This window comes from Marmota marmota, unplaced genomic scaffold (genome assembly GCF_001458135.2).
Source record: "Marmota marmota marmota unplaced genomic scaffold, marMar, whole genome shotgun sequence".
NCBI classification, from domain to species: domain Eukaryota; kingdom Metazoa; phylum Chordata; class Mammalia; order Rodentia; family Sciuridae; genus Marmota; species Marmota marmota.
Window position 1 is genome coordinate 26,897,959 of NW_025999949.1, and position 15,955 is coordinate 26,913,913.

Below are 15,955 nucleotides of genomic sequence, written 5' to 3' on the forward strand. Positions count from 1 at the left end.
CTGGTATAATAGTATGTTTTCACTAGATTTCACTTATAGTATAGTATACCAGGAAGCGTCAAAATAAAAGTTCTACATTGGCAGATGGGGGGCAACAGGTATCATTTTTTAAATTTATCTGCCTTTAAGAAATTAATACTTTCGATGTAATTCTAAATTATTAGATATTACTGTTGTTAGCAATTTTAACCTTTGCCTGCTACTAAGTTTGCCATTTAAAATTTTATGTTAATGACCCAATCCCCTTAAGACTGGAAAAGTCAAGACAAATCATCTTTTAAGTACTACATTTAACTTCATGCATCCCACTGGACCACAACATAATGATAGATTTATAAAAAGATCAAGTGCCAAGTCTTGAACAAGATCTTGACTATATCAAAGCCAAGATTCTGCAAATGTAAAAAATTTGGGACAAAGAGGAAAAAGGAGAGAGAGAAGAGCAGAAAAATAGACAAGACCAAGTTTGAAACAGATGCAAATAAACTAAAATACAGCTTTCATGTAAGTTGCCTCCTCTGAAAGAATAATCTTAAAAGTCAGCAATTTGCTCAACATCCCCAAGCTGATTAAAAGTCATGCTAAACATGCACTTAAAATAGCATTGTTAAATTGTTGAGAAGGGTCAAGAAAATTAATATCTAATAACATTTTCCCTTTCAAAAAAAAAAAAAAAAAACCCCCAACAATTTAATATGGTCCTGATATTGACATTACTTCTCTTTACTAGCCTGCACAGTACACAAAGTGTAACAGATCATTTATAGGAATGTAGTAAATGTTGAAAATATCAGTGACCACAAATATTCTATAAAATGGAGATATGCTATAAATTGATGTGTTCATGTAACAAGTGCCCTGGCTCAAAGGGAAAAAAGTATAAATGATTTATAACATAGAATAAACTATATAAAAACTAAACAGAAGTTGGTAGTGAAGACAATGTCTTTCTTTGGGTTCATTTTAAGGGTTTATTTTATTTTTAAAAGAAAAAGTCTTAAATTTTAGGAATCTATTCAAATGTTTTAATCTCAGATAAAGTATAAGGAATCATGAGATTTAACCTAAATGCTATCTCTTCACCCTTTCCTAACAATTTTCTAATGATCAGTTAAAACAGCAACATTCACGCTAAAAGACCAACTTAATATCATTTTTCTCAATTTGACAACCAGACAAGCTAAAGCGATACCATCAGCCAAAAAAGCAAAAGCTTTGCACACATGCACAGAGGTCAATGACACTTACCTGCCACTCTTAGACCATATTACAATAGGTCATGCAACATAAAACAAACAGAAGGCAAATTACTTAAAGGTCTGTGAACCTATTATTTTTCTTTTTATTTAGAGTTAGAAAAATGAGTTCCTGAAATAAATACATAAAATTAAGTTTTTAACTTTTCAAATTATCTGCAAAGATTAAATAATTTAGGTTCACACTTACCTTTTAATATTATGCCCAAATACTGAGCTCTGAATGGCCTTCATGAACAGATTTCATATTTAAAAGTTTAACATACACAGAGTAATTGAAACCTAGTCAATTTTCAACTGTAATACAATTTTCCCCCAAAGACTGCTTGTATTAATAAATCTTGAGGTAGTATTTTTCTTTTCCACCAAAATTTTTTTCATAAAAATGTTTCATTAGAGTATATCTCAAATTATAAAATAATCTCCAACTAAGAAATATGAAATGTCTTATAAAAATTCAAATAAAGACATTTTTCTCATCAGAATTTAATCTATATAAAATCTAACTTCCAGTTCTAGAAGGCACCAGAAATTTTACTCAAACAATTCACAGCTCAGTCATGCAAAGCAGTTAAAAAGATGGCGAAGTGGAAACATTCATTAAGTGCAAGACAAACGCAGTCTACTGCAGGCAAAGAGAAATAGATATAAAATCATCTTCTCACTTTCAAAATCAAGGAAAAAATTTGGCCCCTGCTCAAGGTCTGTGCATGTCAAAACTTTAAGAAGATTCCCCATGTTAAGGTACCTGTCAAGACAAGAATGAGAAAAGAGAAAATATCCCTTTATAAAAAAGAACATCTGAAATTTATTAAAAAAAAAAAAAAAAGGTAACAGGGAAAATGTTCATTAGGCCATGAATTCATCCTTCAGGTTACCCAGACTGTGCTCTGGCAGACAGCAAACCGGGTTCTCAAGGTGTTGGTATGGAAGACCTAGAGGTGAAATGTGGTTTTTCCTGTACACAATGACACAACTGTTGCTCTAATTCTTCTTAAAATTCTCCCAAGACAAGTTTCATTATTGGCCTTATAATGAAAAATTCTTTAAGTATTCCAATAGTGCTAGTATTCTGAAAAAGAAATTCTGATCAAGAATTACTCACATGTAATTTTGTTAGTATAGCACTGAAACAACAATATATTTCAAAGCCAAATATTAAGAGGTTTGGCTTTCAAAGCTCACCTTTGACTCTCATCCTAAAATAGCAGAATATAAAACTTACTTCCTATATGCCATTAAGTACAGCATATATTTTCAATCAAATTTGAATCATTAATAATTTGTGAAGGTTATTCAAAGCATTGATTCCAAATATGCAACACAATTCTTATTTTTTAAAGAAAATTATTATAGGATTATAAGCAAACAGAGTGTTTGGCATAGTCACTAAAGCATACTATTAGAATGTTCATCATAAGGCTACTTGCTTCATGGACTAATGAAAGGACATCACTGGCTACAGACTCAACATGATTTTAGCAAATGAAGAACTAAAGAATTATACGTATGATGGTGATGTTTGCCTACAATTAAGAAAAAAAATCATGCAAACTTGGTTTGATCCCCCATGTTTAATTAACAAATATTCTGGCTGGCCTTCACTGTGGTGTGAATATAATTAATCGTTCACCTTTACCATTATGCACCAGCTGTGAAGGGCTAAAGAGACTTACTTTCAAAGTCCAAGAAAAAATGTGCTGCATTGTGGTCTATGTCCCTGGTTAGCACCTTAATGAGATTACCCATGCCAGCAAACCTAAAAATAAAAATGGCAACATCATTTAGTTCCAGTAAAAAAAATTTTTAAGCAGAGGCCTGGGATTCGGCAAAGGCTGGCTTGTTCATAATTACCAACAGGTGCAGGGTTATATGCTTCTGGCATTGAAAATTTGGAACAACAAAAGCACATTTGTCTAAGTTTATAGATCCTGTCCTTTTCCACATGTCAAAAGTGTTACATAAAGCAAAGTGGGAAAAAAGGATTATATTTTTACATATAACTTGCAATATTTCCATTTGATTAATATCTGTGTTAATGTTGATCCTTTAAAATTTTTGAGGTATATATTTTAAATTTAAATTAACAGCAAAACTAAATTTTTCAAATAAGTAAACATTGAGGCCATTATTTTTAAATTAGTGCAATATTTTTCTTCTTGCTGAATTAAATCTTATTGGAAAAACAGAGAAGATAGTATTTAACCACATTTAAACATTACACTGAAGGAAGTTACCAATTAATGACCCTTTTTTTTTTTTACATGACCCATTTTTAAAAATCACCAAACCAACTCCAACATTTCTTACATCTTCTAAGATTAATCAACTTCTATTATTTAAGTCTTAAATTAAATATTCAACTATATACAACCATACATAAAACTCAAAAGCTAATACAGCAAATAAGCACATAAGGAGTGAGCGATTATCACAACTTGGTAAATTTGCAGAGCAAAACAAAATAAAAAGAAGGCACTGGCATAAATCTTGTCCAAGTATTTGCCATAATTCAGTGAGAATGAAGGTGGAAAGTACTGTCAGAACACTTGGGAAACCAGGTTCAAACCTGGAAACTGGAGTAAAAAAGGGGAAGGCAAACTGTGACATCAGAGCTACTCACACCCTACTTCCCCCATCAACTACAGAGCTTTTTCTCCAAAAACTAAGTTGCAGGCAGATGTAAATGAAACAAAAACCATAATATTTGTCTTAATGAAAGAAGACACCTTATCACACCCATTGTAGGAAGTGTGAAAAGGACAAACATTTATGATCACCTGCTCTCTGTTCCCCCTTCCTCCACCTAGTCCCCAACAATGGTTATGTTCCTTATGGTCAGTTTCCCAGAGGAGATAAATTCATGTGTGAAAGTCAGGTAGACAAAACATACATTTCTCATAAAATGTTATATAAGAACCAAATTTATTTGCAAGGAAGATAAATACTGAATGGTATCTCTATTTTCAAATGGTATTCCTCCAAAATTTATCTTATTTACATTAATATTTCTATTACATAGAATTTCAATGTTCTTATATGTTTTACATGAGTGAATTAGGTGAGATGAAATAGATTCACTGAGAAAACATTTCCTTAATAACTATCTTACACGTAAAAAGTTTAATAATACAAGCCTTTATATTTAAGGAAAAGCACTTTTCATAAATCATCACATCCAAATTACCTCAAATTAGTTACTATATTTATTCAATAAGTTTTTGAAAGAATCATTTGAAAATATTTTTCACAGCTTTAATTTTTTCAAATATATATGGATTATGTTTCCAAATATATGAATCTCTCATTAACAAGAACTGATATTAGAGATACAAAAAACTATCTAGTGTATCAAAACTGCAACCAAAGGTGCAAAACAAGTCATGAAAATGAACCATAATTGTTTTCAACACAAAAAAGGCAATAGACTATCCAGTGCTAAGAGTTCCATCTATGTAATCAAACCATAATCCTAACTCTAGTTTACTACCTGTTTGAATTTAAGAACAGTAATTAACTTCTGGGATTCATTACTAATACAACAAAGACAACTATAGTACCAGTCTTAAAGGGTTATTACAAAGGTTTAAAGATTTAAGCACTGACTCTGCAATATCCAGCATACAGAAAGCACTTAAAAAATGGTGGCTGTTTTTATACCTATAATCCCAATATCAGTTCTTAAAAAGAACAAAGGTTATAATTCTTTTGACACACAAGTCTTCAATTTATCAAATAATTTCAATTTCCTAAATCAGAGTAAAACTCTCTTTAGCCCATTGTGGTCAAGAATACTGCTGAAATGCTATCAAAATTAGTCCTCTGTAGGAGATCAGCATCAATATGTGAGTTGGGGCAGAGGGGAAAGGTTTGGTTTCTTTACCATTTTACCTATGTGCACACAATCCACCCGTAGAGAAAATACTGGAACTAGCCAACATGTCTGCCCCATTTTCCTGTGGCCCTTCTGCAACTTATTGCACTATTTGGTTCTCCTTTCCAGGCACCCAGTCTAATGTGGTCTATGTTTCTCACCACTGCATGATACTTGATATTTGATGCTAAACGTCCTCAATGATTTAGAATTCTTTTTCCCCATATACAGACACTGATCGTGAAAATTGACTCAGTTTATCTGGCAAAGTGTTTCTCATTGCACCATTAACATTTGGAGCTGGAAAATTCTTTTATCGTAGGGTTTGTTTCACAATGGAGGATACTCAGCAGCATCCTGAACCTCAATCCACTAGAAACCAGAATCAACTCCCTAGCATATGTTATTATAATAACCAAAAATGTCTTTGTCAAATGCCCCTGTTGCCCAATGAAGAAACTCTTCCTATCCTATAGCATACAGAACATAAACTTTTTATGTAGGAAACCATACCATATATCTTTCTTAACAAAAACTCGTGGAATTTTTCAAAAATCTGAAAAATTGTTCCATTATAACATTACTAGTTCTCCTGTCTTTTACAAAGATAAACAAAAAAATTTAAACCATACCTGTTTGCCTTATTTTAATATGAAAAAAACCCCACCTCAATGTGACTGAATTATAGCTCCTAACTATCAGCTCTAGTAGGGATGCAAGATTACCTGGGTTTAAAACCCTGTCACTTCCAACCTTGGTGACCTTAGTTCAATCTCTTAACCTCTCCATACCTCCACTTTGTCATCTGTAAAACATACATTATTAAAATTAACTGCAAGACTGGGGTTGTGGCTCAGCAGTAGAGCGCTTGCCTAGCATGTGCGAGGGCCTGGGTTCGATCCTCAGCACCACATAAAAATAAATAAAATAAAGGTATTGTGTTCAACTATAATAAAAAAAATATAAAAAAATAATAATGATATTCAATGCAGAGGGTCCCTAAAATCATTAAAGGGAAAACACAATCAAAACATTCAGTACCATGCCTGGCAGATTACTTGCTGCCATTACTGCTGCAGTGTGGAGCGACATAACTACGAGTCATTTCTAGTAGCAAAGCCTGAGGAATGTGAGGCCTGGGAACATGTGGCAGCCTACTTCCTGCCATAGAGGACGCCAGGCTGTCAGAGAAAAAGGAAGTCAACATGCAGGACAGAATTGCAGAAAGTGTCCTGCAGTCACTAATTTCTCAGACTGCCTGATTTTCTTCTCGTTTAAAGATACCTTAATCACTATCCCTTTTACTTGTTGAGCTGGATTTCTGCCAACTGCATCTAAGAAGAATTTTCACTAATGAGATTTCTAAGTTTCAGATAAATGGATAAATCTGATCTAAAAGGATTTTTTAAATAGCTTATGTAAAACTAGATCCAAAATATGGCTGGGATATTTTGGAGGCTATAAATAATAAATATTATTATTTAGAAAATAATAATAAGCTGTAAGTAAGACTTACTTACATCTAAATTTAGTAGAAAATTACTAAATTTAGTAATTTAATAAATCTTACTATCTAAATTTAGTAGAAAATTCTTTTAGATCATATTTTATTGTAATTCTTGAATTTCAACTAAACACTATGTTTATTAAATAAGCTAAGAAAAAAACAATATAAATTTAATACAAGAAAGCCAGACTTGGCTTATTTCAAGAGTTTGTAATATTTATGGTGGAATTTTGTGACCATGAATGAACTCTTATGTTACAGGCTTGTTTCCAAGTGGACAACTCATCTGGAAAAGAGCAAGCTCCTCCTGGCAGGTACTCTGAGGAGTGTATTTTTAAGCTAACATTAAACCATTTCCCCCATAAAACACTTTAAAAGAAGTTCCTTATAGAATAACAGAAACAGAACTTCAGGATTCAGTTACTGTGTTACTTCCTCCAACTTTCTAGAAACTTCACAAGCAATGTTACTTTATTTACTCCTTCCAGCTTGAGGGGCTTAGCACTGCTGAGTCTCCTCTGCTTACAATTAATTCCAAGATGTACCAAAGGCTAGCTTCTTTTCATTCTTTGGGCCACATCTCAGATGTGCCCTTCACTGAGAAGCTTTTCTCTGCCAATCTTCTTGAAAGTGGTTGCACCTGCCACCCCAATTATATTCCACTTGATCACCCAACATACCCTATTAGCATATCACAATCTAAATTACACTACTTTGTTTTTTGTTTTGTGGTGCTGGGAGTGAGCCCACAGCCTTGTGCAATGCTAGGTAAGCATTCTACCTGTTAAGCTACATCCCCAGCCCAAAATATTTAAATTAAAACTGTTGGCTTTCCTCATGTGCAGCTTATAAACAATAAATACTTGTGGGTGGGGAGAGAGAAGGAAAGTAAGCTCATATACTGACCTGTATTACTTTAAACTAGGGTTTCCTACACTCAGTACTACTAACATTTTGGCTATACAATTCTTTGCCCAGGAAACTATCTTGTGCCTGGTATGATGTCTTGACAGTATTCAAGGCTCTTACTAGGGACAACCAACAATGTCTTCAAATCTCTAACAACCCCCTTTCTCCCATGAAAGAAATGACTTTAATCATGTGCTTCACCCTCTGCACCTCGTTCCTCAGGGACAACCTTTCCTCTGGGCCCTGGTTCTCCTGCTTGTCTTCATCGGCCCAAGGACATCAAGTCCCCTATACTACCACATTGTATTTCTCTAACTAATGAGACCTGTCAAATCAGCTGTCTATAATTATTTAATTCCACTTTTTCAAATCCCATTCTTCTGCCTCACTCCAATTTGCCTTTTATACCCATTACTGCAACAAAGCTGCTGATCAATAAAACTTGTACATCTAGCTCAATTTCAAGGCCAGTTCTCACACTTTTTTTTTTTCCCTCTCCTTTCATTCTCTTTTAAACCTGCTCCAATCTGGCTTTTGCCCCAACCCCACACTCCAAAAACTGCTGTGAAAAGGCCACCAAGTTAATTTCATGTTGCCAATTCAAATGGTCAATTCTCAACTCCTCACCATACCACCTGTCAGAAGCATCTGACATAACACTCCTTCCTTTCTCAATGCGTTTTTGTCATTAGTTTAAAGGATACTATGTCTCACCTGTTCCACTGCTATACCACCCTCCCTGATCTCTGCCACCATGACCTCTTGCCAGATTACTTCAAGGGTCCTAACGGGCCCTGCTGTCACCCTTGCCGCCTCCTACAATTTCTTATTATAAAAGGCAAAGTAATCTTATTAAAAATATAAACCAGCTGGCTGTGGTAGCACACACTTGTAATACCAGTGGCATGTGAGGCTGAGGCAGGAGGATGCCAAGTTCAAAGTTGATCTTGGCAACTTAGTGAGGCTCTAAGCAACTTAGCAAGACCCTGACTCAAAATAAAAAAATAAAAAGGACTGGGGATGCAGTTCAGTGGTTGAGTACCTCTGTGTTCAATCCCTAGAACCGCCACCCAAAAAAATCCTACACACACACAAATATGACATTACTTATATAATTGTATTATAGTAATATAATTTATAATCATATTCATAATAATTAAATTATGTCAATGTCATATTAATAGATTTATCATTTATTATATTTGTATTTACTTATATATAGATATGTCTAATACATATTATTTATATACAAGAGTACACAAATATAAACCAGACCACATCACATCTTTCCTTTGCTCAAAACTAAGCAATACCTTCCCATCATACTCAGAATAAAATCCAAACCCTTATCAAGTCCCAAACCTTATATGACCTATCTCTGGCTCACTCTGACCTCATCTCCATCAGACCACATGTTTTTCCTGAAGCTTCTCTAATGGCCCCCCTTTTTGGGGAATCTTTGTACCTGCTTTTCTCCTGCTGTGAAGTGCTCTTTTCACAGACCTTCCAGTGACAAGAATTTCAATGACTACCTGAAGTTACCAAATTGATACACTTTTAAAGTGTAATTACAGAAATATGATACATTTTAAAAAGATTCTTCTGATCAAACCACTCTATAGAAAACACTATAAAATTAGGAAGATGCAACCAAAGTTGAAAGGTAAGTAGTCATTATGGCTTTGCTACCCTAAAAGCCAGTTACATCACTCTGTTGACACTTTTCTAGATCTAAGGTTTAATTAAAGATGAACATTTCTTCCTTCAGTGGTTGCTAAAAGCAACAAGTACATGCCAGAATAGTAGCAAATTTTAAAAATCTCTGCTTCTGAAAACCTTCAGACACCATTAACCTCAAACACTGCATGCACAGTCTACTTATTGAACTGCTTTTATGAAACTGCACCACCACCATTTAAAGACAATGTCAAGAAAAGGAAACTAGAAAGTGAGAAGAAAAAAAAAAAAACAACACTCCTCTTTCTGTTTGTCAAGTACTATCTTAAAGTCTTCCCACAGCAAGATGGATGGGAGTCAAGGCTCTGGTTTCCTGTGGAACTCCCAGCAGCTGTGCAGGGCAGGGCTCCCCCCTCAGAGGCTTCAGCATCCAGGACTACAGGGTTCCTCCTCCAAGTTCCTACATTCTCCTAATCCATTTATTTCCTTTTGTTCCCCCAGCCCTTGAAATAACTTGCTTCCTGCAGTTTCCATTAGTATCTAAGTTACCTTAGCTTCCTCTTTGGCTCAGGCTTCCAACATTTCTATAAATAAATTCAAATATCAAGCCCCCTGTTTTAAAATGCCTAGATGGTTTCTGCTTTCTTGGTTAGAATCTGACTGATACCAGAGAAATTCCAGAGAGCAGCTTAATCCTTAACTTTACCATTTTTTCTCAAGCCATTATTTTCAGGTACTAATATAGCTATGAATAAAGTGAGCCTTCAATTCTCCTTCCTTTACGAAATGTAAAGGAAGAGACAAGGACAGAAGGATTCAGGTATTCCTGGATTTTAATAGTACAATTAAAATTTCACTATGATTTCTTAACAAACATCAAGATTGACATATTTTCATTTCAGTCTAGTAAAGTACACACAGTTAATATGCGACTTGACTTAAAGAAATGTGACATGAACAAAAAATGGAATAAAAATTGGAAGACTTGGTTTCTCATCCTAACTCTCACAAACTGTGTGACTTCACACAAGTCAGTTCAGTTGTTAGACTAAATCTCTCATATTGCTTCTGGCTACAATTATACATGCTATCCTGTATCTTTCCTACGCTGACATCTAGTGGATGCACTCACACTTTGTACTTTAAAATGAAAAAATCTTATTCAACTATTTAATTCCATAGAATATCAAGTCATGTACATTAAACATAATAAACGAGGAGATCAATACATGGAAGTGAACCACAATAATAGTATTATATCAGACTGTCATGGCATCTGGGTTTGGTTCAAAGATTACTGTACTCTTTCATGCCTCAGTCATTTAAAATTTAAACCACTAATACAAATTACCATCAGAGCTGCCAATATAGAACATGAAAGCACATAAATGTTTTCTGCTACAATCGCTATATCAGGTACAAACAAAGGGTCTGAGTAGAAAGTAGCAAGAAAGTCCCAAGGTAAGTAATAGAGGAGTATTCAGAATAGTGTGTGATGGGGATATGCAAACAAAATAAAAAACAAACACAAAACTCAAAATTATGAATTTATAAGTACTTAGTACAAAGCTTTGTCTTGAAAAATATAATCAAAATATTATCCTGAATTCACTTTATTAATTTAATAATTAAAACTACTTTAAATCCATGAATACAAACTAATAATAAATTTTACTTCATGTCAACAATTCAAAAGAACAGCCTGGCTACCCATCCAGTGCCATAAGTAATGATCAAAGTTGTTACCCCTTTTTATTTTGTTGGAGTATTATGGCTTTCTTTAAATATCATGTTACAAAACAAATATATGCCAATTTTTAAAGATGATTAACCTGGAAATAAAACATTTTAAAGTAGTTTCACTCCATTATATATTTCAATAGAGCAATGAAAGAGACAAAAAACAATAAGAATACTGCTAGTATGACCATTTTGGATTAAGAACTTGACATTGCTTATGAAAGTTCACATGCGATATTCACAAATAAATTAACTTCAGCTATATAACAGATAAACAGTAGAAACATAATGCCGAGTAAGGAAACTAAATAGAAAATTATGATAACATTAAATTAAATAACATTAAAGATATCATTATTTCTGGGGAAGATAACCATAGGAATGCACAGCTTTCAAAATCACAAATAATATTCTAATTCCTCAATTACTGGAAAATTCAAGAGACTCTCTTATTTTTAGGTTTTATAATTCAGAGGGCATATACATTCTTTCGTATTTAACAATAATTAAAAATATTTTAAAATGTGAAGTTGTTGATGGGTAACAGAACATGAGACTGGTTCATTCAAAAAGCTTGGACTGGAATTCAATCCTGTATTCTTCCCAATACACATGCTCCAAAGCATGAATGATCTTTTTTTTTTTTTTTTTTTTTTTTTGAGAGAGAGAGAAAAAGAAAGAGAGTGCGTGGAGGGGGGGGGAGGGAGAGAATCTTTTTTTGTAGATGGACATAACACAATTTTTATGTGGTGCTGAGAATCGAACCAGGGTTGCGCCCGTTCTAGGGAGCACTCTCCCAATGAGCCACAATCTCAGCCCTGATCTATTTTTTTTAATATTAATTTTTTAGTTGTAGCTGGACACAATACCTTTATTTTACTTATTTATTTTTATGTGGTGCTAAGCATCGAACCCAGAGCTTCATACATGCTAGGTGAGCGCTCTACCACTGAGCCACAACCCCAGCCCCTGAATGATCTATTTTCATAAATTCACCATTATACAAAACCTCAAACATTTTTATATCTAGTGTTTACAGCACCTGGCAGTGTCAGTGGTTGTTTTAAATCATTCAACTTTTACTTATCACCTGTCTGCCAATCACAGTGATAGATGCTGAATATTCGACACTGAGGAATTCAGAGACAAATGGAAAGGACCAGATAAGATGGTGTGACATCTGTCCATAGTAAAATGAGCAAAGGACACTATGAACACATTTCTCTGGAATAACCTAATTCAGCCTCGCTAAGATCAGTAAAGGTTTCCTAGAGTGGCTGATTCTTAATTCTTTCTTATTTACCATATCTTAAATTAAGCATTAATTCAAACATAAAAGAATCAAATATGGGACAAAAAAATAGTAATATTCATATACTCTATCATCCAGATAAAGCAATAACATTTTTGCCATGCAGTCATCCCCTGAAATCTATAGATGCTCAAATTACATCATTATTCACATGCAACCTTTTATATTAAATCATCTCTAGAATATTTATGCAAATACTATGTAAATACCTATTGCTGTATTTTTATTGAACCACAAAGAAAAAGAAAAGTCAGTTCATGTTCAGTATTGATGTGATTTTTTTTTCTGAATATTTTCTATCATAATTGGTTGAATCCAGATAGTGATTCTGTGGATACAGGGAGTGAACTGGCTATGCTTCAAATGACCTCTCCATTTTTCTGTGCAATTAGTCTCCTAATATCTCCCAACTAACTTTTCTCGCTATCTTAAGGAAATCAGTATCTTAAAAGTGTGCTTCCAACATTTTAAGATTTTTTAGAACAAAGTTATGTGTATTTTTTAAATAACACCATATTGGTCTGGCTTTCAATTTGCATAAATGAAACACTGTATTTAATTTTCTAAAAACTGGATTTTCTCCATGATTTTTTTGAGAATTATCATGTTTGTTCATTTTAGCCATTATTTACAATTCCATTATTCAAAAAAAAAAAATCATTTGTTCATTCTCCCTACTGATAGTGAGGTTATTTCCACTTTTACTCTTAACAAATTATGTCTAATACATCCATACACCTGCCACATACACTTGTGCCCCACATACAAGAGTCTTTATAAAATGAAAAGGTAGCTGCAAATTTACTGGGTGGGGCTATACTGCTCTTCAAACTACTTCTATAAATTCATTGTTCCACTGGTAAAATACTTCCTCTTTCCCATGCATAAAGCCTCAAGCTTTAATTTACAGACTGTGAAATATCTCACTGTTTTAATCTACATTTGCTTCATTACCTTTAAAACTGTGCACATTCTTATTTATATGTATACAGGCCATCTGTAAATTGCATATTTATTCCCTTTGCCAACTGTTTTCCTACTATCTCTCAGCCCCATGTCTACCTTTCTGTATTGCTATGCCTGAGAACTGGTGCTATACTGGCACTATACTGCCGCTACTCTGTATAACTGGGACTCACAATCCATAAACATTTTTCAGACATCCTTGCCAGCTGAGTTCCTGTTAGGCTGTCTCAATCTGACAAGTTTCTGGTCAGAATAGGCTGGCAGTTGCTAAAGCAATGTGAATAGGGTGATACCAATATCCAATTCCCTAATCAGAGGCAAGAACAACCTATGGATTCCAGCATAGTACTTCTCCCTTTGACTCTTCCAGTCTTTTAAATACTTTTGTAACCAATCTTCTGTGTTAAATTCTTTTGACATTCCCAGAGTGGTTCTGTTTTCTGAACTCAACTCTGACTGATTTACCACCCTTTTCTTTCCTACATATCTTTTGATGCTTATGCACAAGGCAAATGCTTCCTTCCCCTAGTCTCACATCATTGTTTACATGTGATATAGTCTAATTCTTCTTCTTTTCTTGGTGGTCTGTGCTTATTAAAGTACTAATTCTTTAAAACTGCCTTGGCTATTCTTGACTTTTTATCATCCATGTGACTGTCAACTTCTATAAAAAATCCTGGTGGGATTTTTATTTGATTAGCATTAAATATGCATATCATTCTGAGACAGAACTGCCATCTTTTAACACTACCCATTCTATCATTTAATCTATTAATATGGTAAATTATATGAACTCATTTTTGATTACTGAACCATCCTTGTAATCCTGGGACCTATTTGGTCATTTAAAAAATATATATTTCTAGATTTGGTTTGCCAATATTTCATTGTGGATTATTTCACAACTGAGACTGACCTATAATTTTTCCCTCTGGTTCGGCTATCAAAGCATATATGTATATGCTTTTTATATTCTTTGGAACAGTTTGTGAATAGTAGAGTAACAGTTCCTTGATAAGTTTTCTAGAAAAGTTCTTCTAAATCTTTAAAAAAGTCTACATGTTTTTCATCTTTGAAACTTTGGCCTCTAGCAGACATTCTGTCACACAGCCAGTCTTGATGAAGATTTTACTGAATGAATAAATTAACAAATCAAGCAAAAAAGTTTATTCTTTTAAAAAGAGAATACCTAAATTAAAAACATCCTATAAAAGAAGTGACTTTAAAACAAATGAAACAAATGCAGCTTTATAAATTAAGGAGTAAGGATATAGACTGTGTTACCTACTAAGAAATAATTCAAGTTCCACAAAGGTTAAGAAAATCAAGAACAAGGTAACCAGGCAAATGTTTATTGCTAAGATATTAAAGTGTACCTAGACAACAATATTTTCCCACCATATTCTTTACCACTGAATTACCTTCCCATCTTGCCAAGGAGGTACTAATTACAGCGGAATGTATGAATTTTCTTTATATTCTTTTAAAAAATATTATTTTATTTCAACTGAAGATGAGACAAAATTCCTGAGTAAATTCAAAAAGAATATTCCATAGTTATTCAAATGACAAGGTCTGGTAACATTGACTACATAATAAAACTTCATTTTAAATTAACAAAAAGCAAAAGAGCTGTTCTACAAAAAAGTTATTTTCTTAGCAATAAGAATGGAATACACTAATATCACTTTATTCTACTTGTTTTATGGTGCTGGGGATAAGTTTAAATGAATTCAAATAATGAAGATAAAAAACAATATGTGTGTGTCAAACTTTTTAACTAAATACAATATCTAATTACTACAGCTTTTACATTTTCATATATTTTTCAAACAAGAATTATTTATATACATTCAAGTTCAAATCAATAAACTAATTTTCTCTCCTCAGTACTGGAGGTTGAACCCTGGGACACAGTATAACTCAACTACATTCTTAGCCCTTTTTGTTTTCTATTTTGAAGTAGGATCTTGCTAAGTTGCCAAGGCCCACCCTGAATTTGGAATCCTCCTGCCTCCTCCCCCATGTAGCTAAGATTATAGGAATGCACCACCATGCCCAACTGTTGAGAGCCACAGCCGAAGGGGCCCCAGCAAACTTCCAGCTGCCGGCTGATGATTGGCTCACAGCGGCCCCAGCAACATCTAGCTGATTGGCTCCTCTGCGGTGATGCTCATTGGGCTGTTTCCCTGCCCTTTCAGACCACGGAGCTGCTCATTGGGGGACTTTCTTGGCTCCGCCCACGTGACCCAGCCAATCGGCCTCAAGAGCAGGAGGATTGTGGGAGGTGGAGAGAAGCTTGTGTGGGAGAGAGAGGCTTGTGGAAAGCCGGTGGTGGCAGTTGAGGCTCTGAGGGTTTTTCCTGAGAGGCTGTTTTGTTTGGCGTCAGTGGTTCTAAAAATAAAGTTAGTTTCTTTTGACAAGTGGCTCCTGATTGTGCCCAGCCAGACTGCGGCATTTGGTGGCTCGCACGGGGAGCGACTGAGGGTAAGTGAACTGCTCGCCCCTGAGGGCAGGGCAAGAGGATGGGTAGCCATTTTAAGATTCTTCTTTTGTTATTTTGTTTCACTTTTGTTTTAAGTTGCCTGTCCCTGGAGATGTGTAAGATGGAAGAAAAACCGCTCACATCTGAGGAACAGATAGGGAGAAAGGACGGATGGACATTTCAGGAGGCTATTATAATGATTTTGTGTTGTTCCAATTTTGTTTCACTC

At 34.3% G+C, this 15,955-nt stretch overlaps 1 protein-coding gene across 8 annotated transcripts in view; it reads right to left on the reverse strand.

Annotated features, from left to right (window-relative positions):
• The window catches only part of Cyrib (CYFIP related Rac1 interactor B), a 109,831-nt gene that overhangs the window by 27,160 nt on the left and 66,716 nt on the right, over nt 1-15,955 (reverse strand). For 3 of the 8 annotated variants that reach the window (XM_015486474.2, XM_015486476.2, XM_048802130.1), the window contains one exon: nt 1,922-2,004. The exons of 2 other annotated variants lie outside the window; for them this stretch is intronic. In XM_015486474.2, coding sequence (XP_015341960.1) covers nt 1,922-1,994 — 73 coding nt within the window. In that variant the 5' untranslated portion in view covers nt 1,995-2,004. Of the gene's footprint in view, nt 1-1,921; nt 2,005-2,932; nt 3,016-15,955 lie in introns of all 8 variants that reach the window. 3 more of the 8 variants (XM_015486475.2, XM_048802131.1, XM_015486477.2) reach the window with 2 other exon arrangements.